The 18422-nt window shown below is 36.2% G+C and overlaps 2 protein-coding genes across 7 annotated transcripts; one reads left to right on the forward strand and one right to left on the reverse strand.

The window, feature by feature from the left end:
- The first annotated feature begins 29 nt into the window (after nucleotides 1-29).
- LOC139813051 (neprilysin-4) lies at nucleotides 30-7927 on the forward strand. Of its 4 annotated transcripts, none has more exons than XM_071778307.1 (17): nucleotides 30-422; nucleotides 1475-1586; nucleotides 1690-1898; nucleotides 2328-2482; nucleotides 2735-2923; nucleotides 3459-3607; nucleotides 3779-3990; nucleotides 4167-4427; nucleotides 4525-4727; nucleotides 4838-5017; nucleotides 5123-5334; nucleotides 5633-5855; nucleotides 6031-6207; nucleotides 6579-6741; nucleotides 6896-7105; nucleotides 7235-7341; nucleotides 7432-7927. In XM_071778307.1, exons 1-17 carry the CDS (start codon nucleotides 284-286, stop codon nucleotides 7705-7707), a joined length of 3177 nt encoding a protein of 1058 aa, XP_071634408.1. In that variant the 5' UTR covers nucleotides 30-283; the 3' UTR covers nucleotides 7708-7927. The 4 variants fall into 4 exon arrangements, with proteins under 4 accessions (XP_071634408.1, XP_071634409.1, XP_071634410.1 ...); XM_071778308.1 differs by having other exon boundaries at nucleotides 32-422; nucleotides 3459-3588; nucleotides 3793-3990; XM_071778309.1 differs by lacking the exon at nucleotides 30-422 and adding an exon at nucleotides 447-761.
- Nucleotides 7928-8362: 435 nt separating this feature from the next.
- Dsh (Segment polarity protein dishevelled) lies at nucleotides 8363-18252 on the reverse strand. Of its 3 annotated transcripts, XM_071778315.1 has the most exons (11): nucleotides 17759-18252; nucleotides 16454-16523; nucleotides 15954-16206; nucleotides 15582-15764; nucleotides 15229-15439; nucleotides 14711-14839; nucleotides 14379-14593; nucleotides 13508-13999; nucleotides 13130-13378; nucleotides 9817-9885; nucleotides 8363-9475 (listed from the first exon to the last, which is right to left on the reverse strand). In XM_071778315.1, the coding sequence occupies exons 1-11, from the start codon at nucleotides 17917-17919 to the stop codon at nucleotides 9435-9437; spliced, it is 2073 nt and encodes a 690-aa protein (XP_071634416.1). In that variant the 5' UTR covers nucleotides 17920-18252; the 3' UTR covers nucleotides 8363-9434. The 3 variants fall into 3 exon arrangements, with proteins under 3 accessions (XP_071634416.1, XP_071634415.1, XP_071634417.1); XM_071778314.1 differs by lacking the exon at nucleotides 8363-9475 and having other exon boundaries at nucleotides 9672-9885; XM_071778316.1 differs by lacking the exons at nucleotides 8363-9475; nucleotides 9817-9885 and adding an exon at nucleotides 10189-11707.
- Nucleotides 18253-18422: the final 170 nt, after the last annotated feature.

An 18422-nucleotide genomic window follows, 5' to 3' on the forward strand; every position in this document is an offset into this window, starting at 1 on the left:
ATCAAACCAAAAAAAAGTGTATCCCGTCATCAATTTTATCGGCATTATGTCTCGTATGTGTATTTCTGTATTATTTTAAATAATACGTTGGAAGATATTATTACAAGTTGGAATGGAGAATGATCGGTGCGGCGACAACGAGATGGACTCGATAACGATAGGGTCGCGCGTAGAATGTGAAATATGACGTATCGTGTTATTGAACGATAACTGCAAGTTATTAGGGTCGATTGACGAGTAACTCGACGTAAGGAGCGCGTGTAAAATATGTGTGTGTGTGTGTATGTGTGTGTGTCTCTCTCTCTCTCTACGTATGCGTGCCGCGTACAAGCCGTGTCTCTTCGACTTGGTTGCTACTCTCGCGATTGGCGTCACGAGTCGCGACTTACGGCGACACGGGCATGGGACATGGGCGACCTTACGTATGTAAATTATTCCCGCACAAATACTGCCTGATAGAGATTCGCTCTCGCAACTCGCAATAATACGTAGGCAGTCGCGCTGACTCGCGCACTCGACGAGCTAATACTCGTGCTCCGCTCGGGAACGGGCACCTAATATAATCTGTCCAGTCGACATTCGACTTTGGCGCGCATTTAACGTCTCGTTTGTCAGTCGCCGATTTCGGATAAAGTTTCGTGCTTACGTATTGTAAAAGTACATATGTTGTCGTTCAGAATTTGTGCTCGTAATTGGTAGTGGATAAGCAATCGTATATTGTTCACGAGAGTAAGTTGAACAATTGGATATACATATACTAGGTAGGTATTATACATCGCGAGGATTCGGCAGGCTCGTATATTCCCTCTCCGCATTGGCAGACTTTCCGATTTTGTTCTCTCCAGAGTATAATTTTTTCTCTGAAAATCTATAAAAGCATATATACGCGTGCATGTACAGTGTTGGCCAATTTGCTATTAAGAAATAAGCCGAATAGAAAGTATAATAATTCGAGTCTGCTATAAAGTTATAAGAATAAGCGCAATAGTGGGTTTCCTTTTCCTCTTTCTTTTTTATACTTCCTCTGACTTGTGAGAGGCTCTCGCTGAATTTAGTCGAATTCAGTTGGGAGTGGTTCAACAGCTATTCTATTCCATAATTTATAGGAAAGCATTTTTAAATCTTTTTATTACCATCAACATTCAATTATTATTATTATTAATATATAGGGAGCCAAAATTCTGCGGAGAATAACTGCAGAAGCATTATATTGCATGCCATTGAACTGTTGAGCTTCAATTTGTTATATTTATACAGATTAGAAATATTTTTTTTTATTTCGTTGTATTCGCGTACACGCGTATTCACACGGACTCAATAGAAATGGGTGAAATTTATTCTATCCTACGGGGTGTCTATACTAAAAAATGTTTAATGTTTTCATATCTCTCTCTCTTTCTCTTCTCCAGCAAATGGCATGTGATATTACAATAGATCAATCTTGTCCAACTGAGGCGCGTTCAATTGTTTTCAGAGAAAATGCTAAGTGGCAGTAACTTGAATCGATTTAGCGACGATGACTTTTTCAATGGTGGACCGTGTCCGTCGTGTAGATTGGCCATCAATAAGGAAACCGGTAGACTCAAGTGTGTGACAAGTTTCATGTTTTATTTTCTGTACATTTCGCTACAACAAGTAGTTGTCACATTTTTAACAAGTGAGTGAACCTTTTGCAAAACCCATTGTCAGATGGTGTACCGGCGGAAGTGAAGCGCGGCGTTTTCGTATCAAACTGATGCTCCTCATACCTGCCGTGTTGCTGCCGATTACTATAGTGTTCATCGCTCTGTCGCGATTTCAAGCCACAACCAAAGCCTCCGACTCACGCGCGGTTTCCACTTTTTATGAGATGCCGGAACAGGATAAAGAAGTAAAAATTGAGAATGACGTTTTCTGGAGTAAGTTCCTTAAAACTCTTAATTTCCATCGTTGTATACATATTACATATAGATAGACATAACGATGTCTAGTTAACGCTTCCATTTCAATGATGGGCTCAAATCTACCAAATCTATGTGATATTACTTATATTTGTGCAGAGAATTAATGGTATTTCGTAGTCTTACGTCAAGTAAGATATCGCGTTGCAAAGCTAAAAAAAATTTTATCTGCAGTTTCATCACTGTTTATCATTATATTGAATAATAGACATGAGCTAAATATTACAGTAATAATGTAAAAGAGTATACATTTTAAATCAAAATCAAAATATATTGATTTTCTTGACGCATCGTAGAGAGATTGAAAAAAAAAAGTTGTCAAAACGTACTCTCTACCGTACGTTCTTCAAGAACGCCCTTCAAGAACTGATTAAATTACGTTATCAGCTACCAGTCGCAACGACGTAGAACGCACGGCGGAAGAAAGCGAAGAAGAGGATCGACTTTTGCATCCCGATATGAAAACGAGTTACGTGCCTGTAGACACGCATCCTCCATTTCGATCGCAATCGCCCCACCGACGCAAACGAGACATCGACGGGGTACTTAATCTCCAAACAAATTCAGGGCTCAAGATACCAAATTTGGTTCTCTGATTAAAGAATAATCCTACTCTCTTTCCCCTTCTTCTATATATACGTTCCTTCTACCGTGTTACATTTTCGCGCCTTGTCTCATTCTCTCTCTTCTCTTCCCGTTTTATCCCCCGTGTCCTTGCATCGTCTGCAATCATTGTATCCACACACGCCACAAGTGGCAAGAAAATATCCCGAAGACGACACGATCCTTTTCAGGAGAATCACACGAGGGATGGTTTCGAATTGGACGATCGAGCAACGTCCTCGTCTCGTGCACATGTTCGTTTAGCTAACGGCAAATTGGCAGATTCTCCTTCGAGGGAAGAATCAGATAGGAAAAATGACACATCGGAGAGATCCTTCTCGGCTTCAGACAGCGTGAGGTCGTACGTCGACAGAATCGAGGTACATAAGGCGGGTGATGCCCTGCTGATGATTATTAGAAAATTTAGCAAATCTTTGCTTATCATTATCGGTAATTTTCACAGCTGTCAGAAATAAATTGTTCAAAACACTCAATGATATCTCAATAGTATTTGCAATATATATCTCAATATATCTCAATATATATATATATATATATATATATATATATATTGAGATATATATAAACTCGGGTAACATTTTACGCTTTATATATTGGAAAAAGAATCTTTCGACAACATCATCAACTTGTAATTATATTTTTTGGGGACTCGCGTTCGTCGCGATGATCTATCATCGAATACGCGCGACATCGCAAAAAAGAGAAAGAGATTACAAAAGTATAATCTGTGCGCGTAGAGATAAAAATAAGTGGAATTGAACATTTACCTCTCGCTTCCTGTACTATTTTAGTATGCGACGGGATATACACAATCATAATCCAAAGATGTGCGCGTGCGTAAGTGATTAATTCGATCGAAGGATTCTCTCGATTGTGTCACTAAATTTTGCATAGGTGCAGAAGATTGGCGACACGATCGAAAGCAACAACGCGCGGGACATCGATGAGGAAGACAATTTCTTAGGCGATTACTATCCGGAGGAAGAAGCTGATGGCGATACTTATGAAAGTAGTGGAATCAAGTGTAACTATCGCTATTCCGAGTCAGTATTATAATGCTTAAAAATCGATACGTGATTTATAATCTATGATTCAATGTTTTCGATTCAAAATTCTTCTCGTCCAATTCGAATTCCAATTGAATCGTCAATCGTGATGAATTTTTCAATATATTCAGAAAGAAGGTTGAAGTGATGCCATTTAATAATTTTAAGATTCGCGGACGTAGGTGTTGAGAAACGATCGAAAGAGGGATCGGAGATGAGAGGAAAGACCCGTGGAGAGGAAGACTCGTTCTCCATTTCCATCAACGAAACGTGGTTGTCGGTGGTCGACGGACACGTTACGATCAAGGACGACCAAATGCCTGATCTTCGTACATTCTGGAAAGGCGAAGGAAACGCTACAAGTATTAGAGAGGCTCGAGGTGAGAGAGAGAGAGATATATATATATATATATATATATATATACATATATACTCACCTCGAGTTACAATTTCTTTCTTTCGGCTTTTTTGACATTTCTCGCTGAAAATATACTACGCGTATGAAAGGGAGTCGAAGTCAAAGATAAACTAAAGGAGTGTCGCTTGTCGAACGTAGCTCGAATAATGCTGAGGTACATGGATAAGAGCGTGGATCCGTGTCAGGATTTCTATCAGTACGCTTGTGGTAATTGGGCGAAACGTAATCCTATTCCAAAAGACAAAGCCGGCTACGATACTTTTGAGATGCTCAGAGAATCGCTGGATTCTGTACTGAGAGAATTGCTGGAGGATCCGATACCGCGCGACGCCGATGAGCTAGATGGCGACGATGCTACGGTAAAGGCGAAACATCTGTTTCAAAGCTGCATGAATTACGGTAAGTAGGTGCACTACCTTGGTAGTGTACCTTAATTGGTAGACCAAGCTGATTATTATTCGTGCGAGCTTTTTGAACGTGGCAAGGATATGGCTAGAGATCTTGGAGGAACGTATGGAGCAACCACTCATCCGGCTTCTGGACGAACTTGGTGGCTGGCCGATTTTAAGGCCAGACTGGGATCCCGACAAATTCGACTGGCTCCTCTTGACCGCGCAACTTCGATTGTACAATAATGACGTACTGATCTCGGAATGGGTGGGTCCAGATATTAAAAACAGCGACAAGTACGTGATACAGGTAACAGAGGGTGAATCCGTTGTATCGTGCCTTGGCCTCGACCTTATGCCTTGTATCATATCACAAAGAAACAAAGACATAAACATCTTGTTGAAACATCTCGTTCACAGTTTGATCAAACATCGCTCGGGCTTCCTACGAGAGATTATTTCCTTCAACCGTTTAACGCAATTTACCTAGAGGCCTACAAGGACTACTTGATGAGAATCGCAATCTTACTCGGCGCATCCCTAAGTAATGCGACGATTGACGCCGAAGAGCTGATTGAATTCGAAACGCAACTCGCATCGGTACGTACTGCGTGCATTCTCACCATTTCTCTCTCGCACCATTGCATTTATTCATTTACGTTGTTTGCTTCAACAATACGATTATTTTGCTCTCGAATCTCGTAGATTACATCGTCACCGGACGAAAGACGAAATTTTTCGGAACTTTATCGACGAATGAGTATAGGTGAACTGAGAGCACTCGTGCCGCAAATCGATTGGCGCCGTTATTTGTCGATCGTCTTGGCTCGACCGATACACTTTTCCGAGCCAGTTGTCGTCTTCGCGTTGCAATACATCCAAGATTTGGTTGTTTTACTTTCAAAGACGCAACCTAGGTGCATCATAGATTTTACATGTTGCAACTTTGGTCCTCTCCTCCTTCCTTCCTTCCTTCCTTCCTTCCTTCCTACATTTTGCATTCTTAATGCAGATGTATGTATGTATATGTGTATGGAGAGGTAAAAACCAATGGTGTAAATCAAATTTTTTTAAATATTTTCTGCAATTTATATATTGTACAGATTGTGCATCTATGCACACGAGAAAATATTTAAAAGAATTTGACTTACATCACACTCTGGTTTTTACCTCTCCATATAAAGCAATCATTACGAGCAATCATTATTTTCGCAGAACAGTGGCAAATTATCTTTTATGGAGATTTGTGCGGCACAGAGTTAACAACTTGGACGATCGTTTCCAGGAGGTCAAGCAAAAATTTTACTACATTCTGTTCGGTAGAGAACAAGCGCCGTCAAGATGGAAAAACTGTGTAACTCAAGTCAATTCGAACATGGACATGGCCGTTGGTGCAATGTTTGTCAAAAAGCATTTCGATGAAAACAGTAAAAACGACGTAAGTATAATATATCTTAGCTCATCACTCTTGAGCATGTGTGCTGATGCGAGTTACAATTAGTGTAACTTTTGTAAAAGAAGGAGAAAAAGTAAAAATGGATGAATATTTATATCTTTATTAAATACGATTCGAGCCAGAGGAGACATGTTTTATTTGTTTATCGACATTGCAGACATTATCGATGACTCGAGAGATACAGCGATCTTTTAGAGAGCTGCTAGACAAAACCAGTTGGATCGACGACGAAACGAAGCGATTGGCGTCTGAAAAAGTAAACGCTATGTCGCTGAGAATTGGCTATCCAGATTTTATCCTACAGTCACATCTACTGAACGAGCGTTACAAAGATGTAATATACCTTTATAAATATAAAAATTTGTACATATAATATCTGTTAAGACACATCCGCGTTATAACGATATACGTAACGGAGGATAATTACAATGGAGAGATGAATTATTAATATAGAATTATTAATATTATTGATTTACTGTTTTTGTAACTTTTAATAAACTTTTAATTTTCAATAAACAAGTTTTTATTTTATTTTTTGACATTCTTATTCGAATGCTCGAAAATTGGCCGTCTGTCATTCTTATTAGCCGTTGCTCTCATTGAGCCGCGCAGACGGCCAATTTTCGAACAATCAAATAAGGATGTTACAAAATAAAACATAAATTGTTATATATTTTTTTTACAATTAATATTATCTTAACACAGGTTGTAATTCGACCAGACAAGTACTTTGAGAATATTTTAAATATCCTGCGACACTTGACCAGAGTCGAACAAGCTCGCCTTGGCAGAGCTGTTAATAAAACTTTGTGGAACACTGCACCAGCGGTCGTAAACGCTTACTACAGTCGCAACAAAAATCAGATAAGTAAGTTTCAAACTGTCATTTAAGAGAAAGAATCTGTATTTCTATTTCTGTTTCTATTTCTATTTCTATATACTTTTTCTCTCGCAGTTTTGCGCTTTAAAAATTAGTTTCCCCAAACTGTTCTTGTAAAACCCTCTCTCATTTTGTCTTCCAGTGTTTCCAGCGGGCATACTGCAGCCTCCTTTTTATCATAGATTTTTTCCGCGAAGTTTAAATTACGGTGGGATTGGTGTCGTGATCGGACACGAGATTACTCATGGATTTGACGATAAAGGTAGATTGTTCGATAAAGATGGGAATCTTCATAGGTGGTGGAAAGACGAAGCAATCGATGGTTTTCACCGGCGAGCGCAATGTCTCATTGGTACCTACGGAAAGATAAAATTTTCTCTCTTTGATCAATCGCAACACGCAAATAGATGTTATCGATCCACGTTACTAATAGGGAACGTTCACTATTGCTCATATAATCGAGTCGTCTTCCTTCTCGTAGATCAATACGCACGTTATACCGTGACGGAAGTTGGAATGCAGATAGACGGTGTTAATACGCAAGGGGAAAATATTGCTGATAATGGCGGCATTAAACAGGCCTTTAGAGTAATTTCGCAAGTTGTCCTCTCCTCTCCGACTCGAATCAAAGATTCTAGTTTCAACGATTGAAAAGTTTACAAAGTCTTCTTTGTACAGGCGTACGAGAGATGGCTGCGTTTGAACGAAAGGGAAGACGAGACCTTACCCGGAATGAATGCGACGGGTAAACAATTATTTTTTTTGAACTTTGCTCAAGTGTGGTGTGGTTCGATGCGTCCTGAAGCGACGAGAAATAAGTTGAAAACAGCTCTACATTCGCCCGGTAGATTTCGAGTGATCGGCACGCTCTCCAATTCGAAAGACTTTGCTCAGGTCTTTAATTGTCCTCTTGGTTCCCCCATGAATCCCGTGAGCAAATGCTCGGTGTGGTAAAACATGTGGCGAACTGTTCGCCGCGAACATTATACATAAACAATACATAGTTCGTGTGCATGTATCGATACGATTTATTCCGATCATATTTGCTATTGCCGAGCACATTTTTTATTGTAAACGTATCGTTTACGCTTAAGCGTACTCTTTAAATTAAGATACCCAGTGGCTTCCTAGAAATGTATAAAATAATGGAGAAATACATATTTTTTTTAATGCACTTATTGGACACACTTTGTATATTATTTCAAGATATCTCGCGCTGGCAGGGGGAGGAGAGAGAGAGAGAGAGAATCGTGGAACGTAACGCGGGCTTGCGTACACTTGTAAAACTGGGCCTAAGGGTCACCTTTAAGCTGATTTAGCAAATTTATCGAACTTTGAAATTGTACTTTGTTTAAAGTTAATAAGTGAAAGCTATATTTGCTATACCTGTAGCACAATTATATGTACGCATATATAATAAAATCGCGATTAGAGGACGACAATAATCGATTAACATACTCGATGAACGTTTAAAAAAAATTTTTGAAATTTTTGATTCGAATTAGGATATAGATTGATATATACATCGATTGATTTCTATGCAACTTGCATACATAAATATATCATGTTAAATATAAATAGGAAATGTTTTCATCAATCACAAAAATAATTCTATTTGTACGATTTATTTACACATCGTTATCGATAATATATTGATATATTGATCTGTACGACTTAAAATTTAAGGGGATAGGAAAAGGCACATCAACTCTCGGAAACCGATCTCGGTTATAATATGATGAGATGATGCGATGAAATAATTGTACTTTTTCCCTTATACATTACCGCTCAAAAGTATTTGCCACCTCAGAAAATAATAGAAAAAATTCTAGTTTTTTGCAGTAAACTTAACGTGTACTTGGCGCGAGACACTACACCGTGTCTCTTGATTTAAAGTAAAGATTATTTTGCGTACGGAAAATCTTAAATAATAAATACATTTTCCGAGATCATCGCGTTGGTGTATTTTGAAGCCAAAAATTAATTACAAAATTAATCAACAGGATGCGTAAACTGTGTTAAGGTTGTAATAAAAAACATTGATGAGGCGAAAATTCTAAATAATATTACTTTTTTGTTAAATCATTGTTTGACGTTGCTTGAATAACATGTAACTACCTATCCAATAAAGATATGTAGCAAATTATTGACCTTTTCATTAAAATTTCATTAATAAACTCATCTCTAATCAAATTTATTTAAGGTAGTAAATACTTTTGAGCGGTAGCGTATGTATATAGTTCACATTGTTTGCTTATCCCTGTTTTTAATATCGTATCGCTTTTTCTTCAATTTATATATGCGGCTGTCTTTTGTTTTATCTTCTTTTACTCATTCTTTATCTTCTTCTTCGTCCCTCGCTTTTCTCAAGGAGAAACTTGTAAACGTCAAGTGACGGAGAATTATATGGGTGTAGCAACATTGTCAGACAAACTTTAATTATCATGATGACCTTTATGGCCATAATTTATTATGTATAGTCGTTATATCATATAATTATGAGTTTTAATATTTTTTACTTTCTATGATATTTTATCAAAATTGGCCTATTAAATATATAAATATACGTTTCGCGTGTGCTACTTCCATTCAACTAACGTTGAACCGTCAATGGAAATATACCTTGATCAATCGTTCGATTGGTCGCGTTATCATCAGTATGTATATTTTAACGAAGGGCTTTACTTGTGTAAAAACTGGTATTCCAAAATGTCTTCCTCATCTGGAATGAAAAAAGCATACATTATATCGCTAGACAAAATCAATGAAACCTAACACACGATTTTGTTTACTATAAAATTTGCGAAAGGCATTCCAAATTGACATATGTTTAATCACATATACTGATATAATTATCTGCTATTTGTGTAACCAGCTTATCAAAATAATATTTCTAATTAAATACATATGAGCTTATGGAAGATGTAAAACAGTTTCAACCATGGTATGTACAATGATTAATTTCACTGTAAGCTGAGCGTAAAAAAGTATAATATTATTAGAATTTGAGAAAATTATACTGAATATGCATTACGTGTCGTGATAAAATAAAAATACACTCACAGATATCGTCTCTGCTATTGTTGTCCAAATCACTAGTTTGTGTATGACTCTCCTCGTGCATACGCCGCCCTGCGTCATTCGTCAGAGCAGCACAAGGCACAAAAATGACTCAGTTATGTATCTGACAATGAGGTGTGGTGCAATGTATGTACAATACTAGCGATATAATATTTGAAAACCCAAGTTTCCTACTCTTTGAGACAGGAAGACGATGCAAATAGAAAAAGTGAGAAACTTTTCATAAAATTTTAGAAATCTACACGGAACTCTCCTCTGTCTATGCGATTATGTTGCAATTAGTGCGTTGCGATAATTAGTGCGTTGTAAAAAGACAATTTATTAAGTGTATTGCATTACTACTTGTCTGCAACATAAGTTAGACGTGGGATTTTTATTACGTAATATATAACACACACGTGTGTGCTGTGTGTGTACATATAATGTGAAATATATATATTTCAAGTCATCTGTACTTGTTTATGTAAATATTTACGTACATTACAACTCACAATCAGTATAATTCAATTAAAGTCGAATGCAATCGACTCGTATGCAATCTTTCGCATGTTTATGACAAAAAAATAAAAATGCATTCGTTTATTAAAAAATAAGAGATTTAGCAATTAATTTTCGAATTAAATTGTATTATACACTCTTCGCTTATATAAAATTACTTTTAGTCGATACAATTGTTCACGTAAATAAAATTGTTAAAAATATGCGACATTTTGTATATTACAGTTAGAAAAATTGCATGACGTTTACATTGCAAATATAGCTTCACGACGAGTAACAAAATGATAAAATACAAAAGACTTGATGTAACAAAGGATAAAAAACAATCTTTCCGTTCAAATAATAATTTATTTCTACATTGTAACAAATATTTTATAAATAGACTTTGAATATATACTTGAATATATGCGAATTATTAATAAATATACGTGAAGCTATATTTGGTTGTTACTGTCCCGTCGTACAGTGAAACGTTGAACGCACAGCAACTATCGTCTGTTCCTTTGCTCTATACAAGTGATCGTAGTATACATGCAGATAAAATTAAAGACACATCTTGCTATTTATAGTGCCGTGAATACATTAAAAAGGAAAGAAAAAAGAGAAACAGTTCTAACGTTTACAGTTATTCCATGGGTTCAAAGTTCATATTTGTGCTTACGACGGTAGTAATGTAAACTCAACAAACTAAGAGTAAACTCTTCTTATCATAGGAGCATAGCTCGAGTCGAGTATAGAAAGAGGCTTTCCTTTCGTAATAAAAATGCAGTAAATAAAGTTGACGGTATATAAAGTTAATGTAATGGCAAGGCATAAATAGAAAGAACGCACCTCGACGATGTGATACGTAAAATACACATAAAAACTTAAATGAAACATATATGAAATCTGTGTATATCACTAATTATAGTAATTATAAAATATATGTGTGTGAGACAATGACGATAAACATAATCTAATAAAGAACGTAAACCTGCACAAGCATCTACATAAATTATAAATCTCGCAGCTTTCTATACTTGTAACACTGATAAGATGGCACATTTAGTATGAGCGTAATTTGAATTTGTATATGTACATTGAATTCCAATATAATGTCGCATAACGTAATTGCAAATGCTATTTTTCGATATAGGTAATAGCTTTACATAATATAAGAGTTTGTCACACGTGTAAAGTTTCTAAAGAGTCGACAATTGCACGAACGAAGGTGAAACAATTTCCGCACGCAAACATTTCTTTTCTTTTCGAACGAACATTTCGACAGAGCTACCAAGATGCTTTCAAAATAATAGGGATGACTGAATTACTAGATATTTAGAAACAATATCCTCTCGATTTTAAAGAAATAGTTGTCCCATTGTCGTAGACAATCCTAAAACGTAATCAATTAAATAACATTAATAGATATACATATCTTTCCGTTATACAAGTATAAATTACATGCATGTGCAAAGAAGGATTATTACAAAATCCTAACAGTTTATTTTCAGCTGAGGTAAACTGTGTTATTTACATGTGTTGATTTTTGTGCTTTATGCCTTGTGCGATCGTGCTGCTATAAAGTAACGATTACCATATAGTTACACTTGCAACGAAGCGTGCTTAATAGTGTGTAAGTATACGATAACAAAACATTATAGTAGAAAAGACATTAATTACGTCTCTGCAATATTAGAGAGTACAATGGAAATAGATTGCCGAAAACGTTTCAAGACATACATCATGCAGAAAGACAACGGTAAAAATTTTGCCATTATTTGGAACGATTTACTTTGACTTGGATACGTTCATTCAGGCCATTCTCTCGAGTACAAGTTTATTCTTATTAATATGTAACCAACATTACATAATATTATATGCCAAAGATTTTAAACGTATATCTTTCTTATATATATACGTAAACTTGATACTTTATACGAATAACGTATAAAACTGCTTGTTTTATGAAATTATATGTATTGTTAAATATTCATTTACTATTAACGCCGGGGGAGGGAGAGAGAGATGGGGGGAGGAGGGGGAAGAAAAAGTGATAGAAAAGAAAAACGAAAAATGTCAATTTTGCATATGAAATAAGGAAGAACGAACAAAGGAGAAACACTCGTAAAGTTTGTTATAAATAGACTATGGAATAAAAAGCTGTCGTCGTATTCGTTCTTTACTCGAGTAAAATTTCACGACTTTTAACGTAACTCTTCCAAATCGTATTAGTGCGTATACATCGTTCTGTTACAAAACATGCAAGATAACTTTATAAAATAGATTTGTGTAAAAAATACTGTGCAAGATGCAAATATATAAACGCTAATATATAAAGATCTGTACACACAAGTGAATGAATAAAAAAAATTTCAGACCCTATTTAAATTTGTATACGCTAAACGGAATTAATGAATAAATACTTTGAACAGTAAAAAAGCGGTAGCATCCATGCATGAATATCGGAATGCATGATAGATTCATAATAATTACTAGGTTTATCTCAGAATACGAAAATAGAAACGGAAATATTGAAAAATCCAAGATGGAAAATCTAAAAAGGAAAAGGGGGAAAGATCTCTCAGTACGGACATTTATCAGCGTTAATCTTTACCTTGCAAGCATAGAATGACAGTTTAACGTGCTTGAGTATAAAACTATTTATCAAAGTATTCATCCACAACGCGTTCAGCTTTATGTTTTGCACTATATGTATATCTAGCTCGAATCTCTTTCTCTATTTACAACAGCTACATAACATCGACAAAGAATTCACAAGGATTTCCCATCGCAATGCGAAATGACTGTCTACTACCAGATAAGTCTTGCTGATTCTGCTGATTCGCCGATCCTGTTCCCGTTTGAACAGATTGTTCGGAACCACTGGAACGACTGCGGCTCCCGTTGGATCTCTTTCCGTTCGATCCATTACCGTTGCCGGAATTTTTACTTGGCATTGACGGCACCGACGGATTATGCAGCTCCGATTCTGATGCCGAAGAACATGATTTTAGATCGTGAATAGGTTCCTTGCAAATGCGTTCGCTCCCCGCACTGCTACCACCTGTCAATATCAATATACACCTAACATGAAATATATGTTTCATATATACATACATACGTAACATACATATACATTTATGCGCACACGAAACAAAGAATTGTTTCATTTATAAGGAATAATAAACTTTACCTGAACCACTGTGCACGCTTTCTTCTCGATGGTAACCGTATACCGTGGGCTCATTTGTAAAATTAAATGGCATGGGACTGTAACCTGTCGCCGAATGAGGGGCATACGTCCCCGAATAAGGCATATCCCAAGCGCTTGGCGGAGGCAAGGGGCTAACCGTATCATTATCTAGCTTCATGTTACTCATGGTTGAACACAAATCACCAAATATGTAATAACATTGTTCGGAAAATGTTATCTTGTTCACTGTATGTCGAATGTAGCCAGCTTTTAGCATATGCGACGCATATTTCCTGGCATCGCGTCGATCAAGAAATCCTTCCACGTGCGTGTTTAACCAGTCCACGACATCCGCGCCAATAAACGCATTTGGAATAGTGATTTTCAACCACATTCGATCGCGTATCTCTAAGCCAGAGTCAGGTCGAGCCATCGCTCGTACTATTGTCGGCATGTCGGTATGAATTGTCAAGTGAAGCTCTTCCAAGGGTCCTGGAGCAAAATATTTCAAACTATTACTACAATACGCAAGATGTCTAATATCATAACAATTTATTAAGCCTATTTATATAGGCCTTGTTTATTAGACTTCTGGAGTGGGACTTTTGGATTCATATTTTTAGAGTTTCAAGTGCTCAAAGATGAAGGTATTTTTGGGAATCAAGTTCTTACAGGTACAGTACATAAATAGTAAAACATTATCTCATTTAATTCAAAGTGGATTTTACTCGGTATTCTCGGCAATTTGTTAAAAATTTTTACTTTATTCAAGGATTAAAAACGACTTTCAATGTTAAAAATTTATTTTTAATTAATTTGACACATTTAGTTTATATACGTGTTAAATTTATCGCATTGCAATGCAACTTACGTTCAGTATCTGGCAGTGTGCTCGCGAGACTACTCGAAGTTGAAGTTAACGTTGTGGCACTTGGTGGACGAGGCGGAAAACCTTCGCCTCGTATAGCGGCCGTGTGCGCTACCCATGCACCAGGATCTATGGGGCGTACCGGCTCTGTGCGAGGTATCGTGAAGTAACCTTTTGGATTTGGGTCCCAACATTTCGCAACGACAAGTTTTATTGGTCTAAAAAGGGAAGCAAGAAATAACAGTTTAATTTTACCTTAATATAAATGTCAATGTCTTGTAAATAATTATATAGGCTCATCAAAGAATAAAGACGACTATAGTGTACAGTCTTACCCTGGCTTTTGCACTACTTCGCGTAACACTCTCACCGCTTCGTCGTTGGACATATTTTCAAAATTAATGTCATTGACTTGAAGAATCATGTCACCAGGTTCTATTCGACCATCCAAAGCAACCGCTCCCCTATTTCAGGTAAGTTGTAGTATAGTATAGTATAGTAATTTATGGTATAGTAGAACACCATTATAACACATGGTTATATAAGATACCTTGCGTTTATAACGATACGATTTAATGGAAAAAAACCTTTGGAACATTCATACAAGTTGTAACATAACTAGAAAAAACTACAGAATTCGCTCTGTTCTCACGTAATTTAGTACAGAGATTGTTGATATCTCTAATTACTATCGCAAAAACTCGTTTACATTTCACGTTCAAATTTGTGCAATAATTTAGACATAGTCTATCGAAACTGTCAATAGAACAAAACACCAAGAATCCCAGTGCAAAAACTGATAAAGTTATAGATGCTTGCTAATACGAGTTATTAAAGGAGACTGTTTACTAACCCTTTCATTATTGAACCGACATATATTCCACCGTCTCCACCTTTGTTGCTTTGACCGACAATACTAATACCAAGAAAATTAACAGTGTCCATATTTAATGAAACAGTTATAATATTTAAGGACATTGTACTGTCAGTAATACTACTGAATGACGATGTTCGAGACATAGGTGGTAATCTGTGTCGACGTCTTCTTTGCGGTCGACGTCGATCTGTAACAGAAGAATTTGCAAATTTGATACAAGCCTAAATAAAGCAAAAGATTCGTGCGTGATATCGTTCTTCCATAAGATTTCATTTTTTAAAAGAATTTTCGTTTCGAAAGAATATCCTCTTGTATAATTTTTCTCTTACCAAGAGTGCCCCTGTCGATCGTGCTACTCATATTGGTGTGCCGACCCGTTGTCGACGTGATACGACTGCTCGCATCATCATCAGATTCTAAAAATGTTGTCGTTTCCAAGTCTGAACTCAAGATAGAAGCAGTTTCATATCCATGACCAGAGCGATGTTTCGAATGACCATTTATCCGGAGTCCTGTAAAATAAATTGCAAAAGAGTAAAGTAAAAGAGATTACTGTTTCTTGACATGACATCTTTTTATATTTTAATTTCTTTAAAACTATTTTAGATACAAATCTTACAAGTGTAAAATAATTCAATCAATTGTTCAATCAACTGTAACAAATTAACGTTCAATAAAGAGGTTACACATACACAACTTACCATTATATTTATTGTATTTCTCATACTTTTCCGAATGATGTCTCGAACTTTTGTGTAAGTGATGCCCTTGTCGACTACTTATAATACTTTCCGTTTCCGTCAACGTGTCGTCGTGTGAAAGCGGAGCGTTTCCTCTATTACCATGCCCAGGAGTCGTATGATCTACACGGTCGTGTTTAGCTTCGCTATGTGCCATAGAGTCTGTACATTGCGACGCACCATCGGAGACGTTGCTACCTTCAGCGGATACCAACTGTAACACAAAAAGTATCGTTTCATCAAATAATATATCTAACGAAGTCTTCCTCTGTGAAGATATAGAGATTACTCTGTTCTAATACACATTCCAATACATATACATTTATTATATTTTACAACTATATATTTGACTTGTAAAGCAAGAGGAAACATTGACATAATACGACATAATATTTCTATTTTGTCATAACAAGCTATCGGAATTTAAAGTGTTTATTAAAAAAGATATTTTTAAATCTTACCCAAGAGACAACTCGACCGTTGAAGCATGGCAGATGAGCGTCGTCATCTACTATCTCTTCTTTTACCACCCTAGTAGAATAGAAAAAGTAATTGTGTATAAGTATAAATGTTGAAACTAATGACTTTCTCAATCGCAATTAAAGACTAACAAATATATCACATACAGATTTTAATAATTATTCTTTTCATGTATCCCAATTTATAAGTCTACCTTTGGCATTAGTTTCAAATATATATCACAATTTCAATATTTTATTATCGCAAAGATCTATCACACATATGGAATCCTCAATATGGAAAAAAATGCACCAATTAAATTGTTTATTCGAAAACTATTGCACGTGAATTTTACAAAATAATAAGAACGTAATAATAACATGCTTTCGATAAAACAGAGCTTGTTCGGTTTGCCTACAGACACGAGTCAACAAATTTTTTGCTGTGCTGCCAAATTGATAGATGCATGTATTTAAAAAAAGATAGAAAAACAATTAAACATATATGGAGGGGTTAAAAAGCCATAGTGGTGTAAGTCAATTTTTTGACCACTTTTTTTTCTTCTTTTTTCAACATATCTGCAAGTGTAGACTGCATCTATGAACTTAACTCGATAGGTTAAAAAAGTGACTTATACTCCACTATGGCTTTAACCCCTCCATATATGTTTGTTTTTCTACATTTTTTTAAATACATGCATCTATCGATTTGGCAGTACACCAAAAAATTTGTTGACTTGTGTCTAGGCAAACCGAACAATCTCTGTTTTATCGAAAGCATGTTATTATTACATTCTTATTATTTTGTAAAATTCACGTGCAATAGTTTTCGAATAAACAATTTAATTGGTGCATTTTGTTCCATATTGAGGATTCCATATGTGTGATAGATCTTTGCGATAATAAAATATTGAAATTGTGATATATATTTCATATTTTTAGCTAATGCCAAAGGTAGACTTGTAAATTGGGATACATGAAAAGAATAATTATTAAAATCTGTATGTGATATACTATATTTGTTGGTCTTTAATTGCGATTGAGAAAGTCATTAGTTTCAACATTTATACTTATACAAAGCAGTGTGTGTGTACATGTAAATGTACATGTAAATTGTCACAAATTAAAAAGAAGTAAATTTTGTCAGATTAATAACAATTTGTAGAGGCAGAGCCGTATTCACATTATGTCTAGCAAAGTAAAATCTAGTACAATGTAAATATAATTTAATACATTACACACAATACTAAAAAAGAATGAAAAGAATAATTTGACAGCGGAACGTCAATGCATCGTGTTGATATTTACCCGAAGTCATCGTCCATTGACTTGAAGAAGTACTTGTAATTCGGCCGATTTAAAACATTCTTGAAATCGGCTAGAGTGACTCTCTCCGGCGATATATTAAGCTTCACCAGATACGGCGTCTCCTCGTCGTCCATGTGATAAATAATCTTCGTTTCTTCCATTGTCGGAATACGTTCGATAAATGGAATTTATTCGCGATGCAAAAATGCGATCACGCAGGTTCCACCGACTTGAACGATATTTCTCCTCAAACCAATATGGCGCGTCGTGCATCGAGGCAAAGCCCTGATACGTAAAAAGATCGCATATTCACAGGCCGGTGAGATGCTCGCGGATATCGTCGATGAGGACGTAGTCACGCGGCGAAACACCGTTCACGAGAAAGATACTAGCATTATTCGCTGAACCTAAAACGTATATACGTAGCGACCGCCGTGATAAATTAAACGTCAACATCGCCGTCAACGTTGCGCGTTTACTTATTATAACCATAGACTATATAGACTTATAATAGATAGACTGCGCGTTTCCGTTGAAGGTAGAGTCATAGGATTCGTGTCTTATGTCTGCAATGTTGAGATCAGTTTTCTCTGTTCTGATTGGCTGCGTTCAGCCGATACTCCGCTAGCCTAGCAATCGTGAGCAGTCGCTCGTTTCCTCTCCT

The sequence above is a fragment of the Temnothorax longispinosus genome, chromosome 5 (genome assembly GCF_030848805.1).
Source record: "Temnothorax longispinosus isolate EJ_2023e chromosome 5, Tlon_JGU_v1, whole genome shotgun sequence".
NCBI classification, from domain to species: Eukaryota; Metazoa; Arthropoda; class Insecta; order Hymenoptera; family Formicidae; genus Temnothorax; species Temnothorax longispinosus.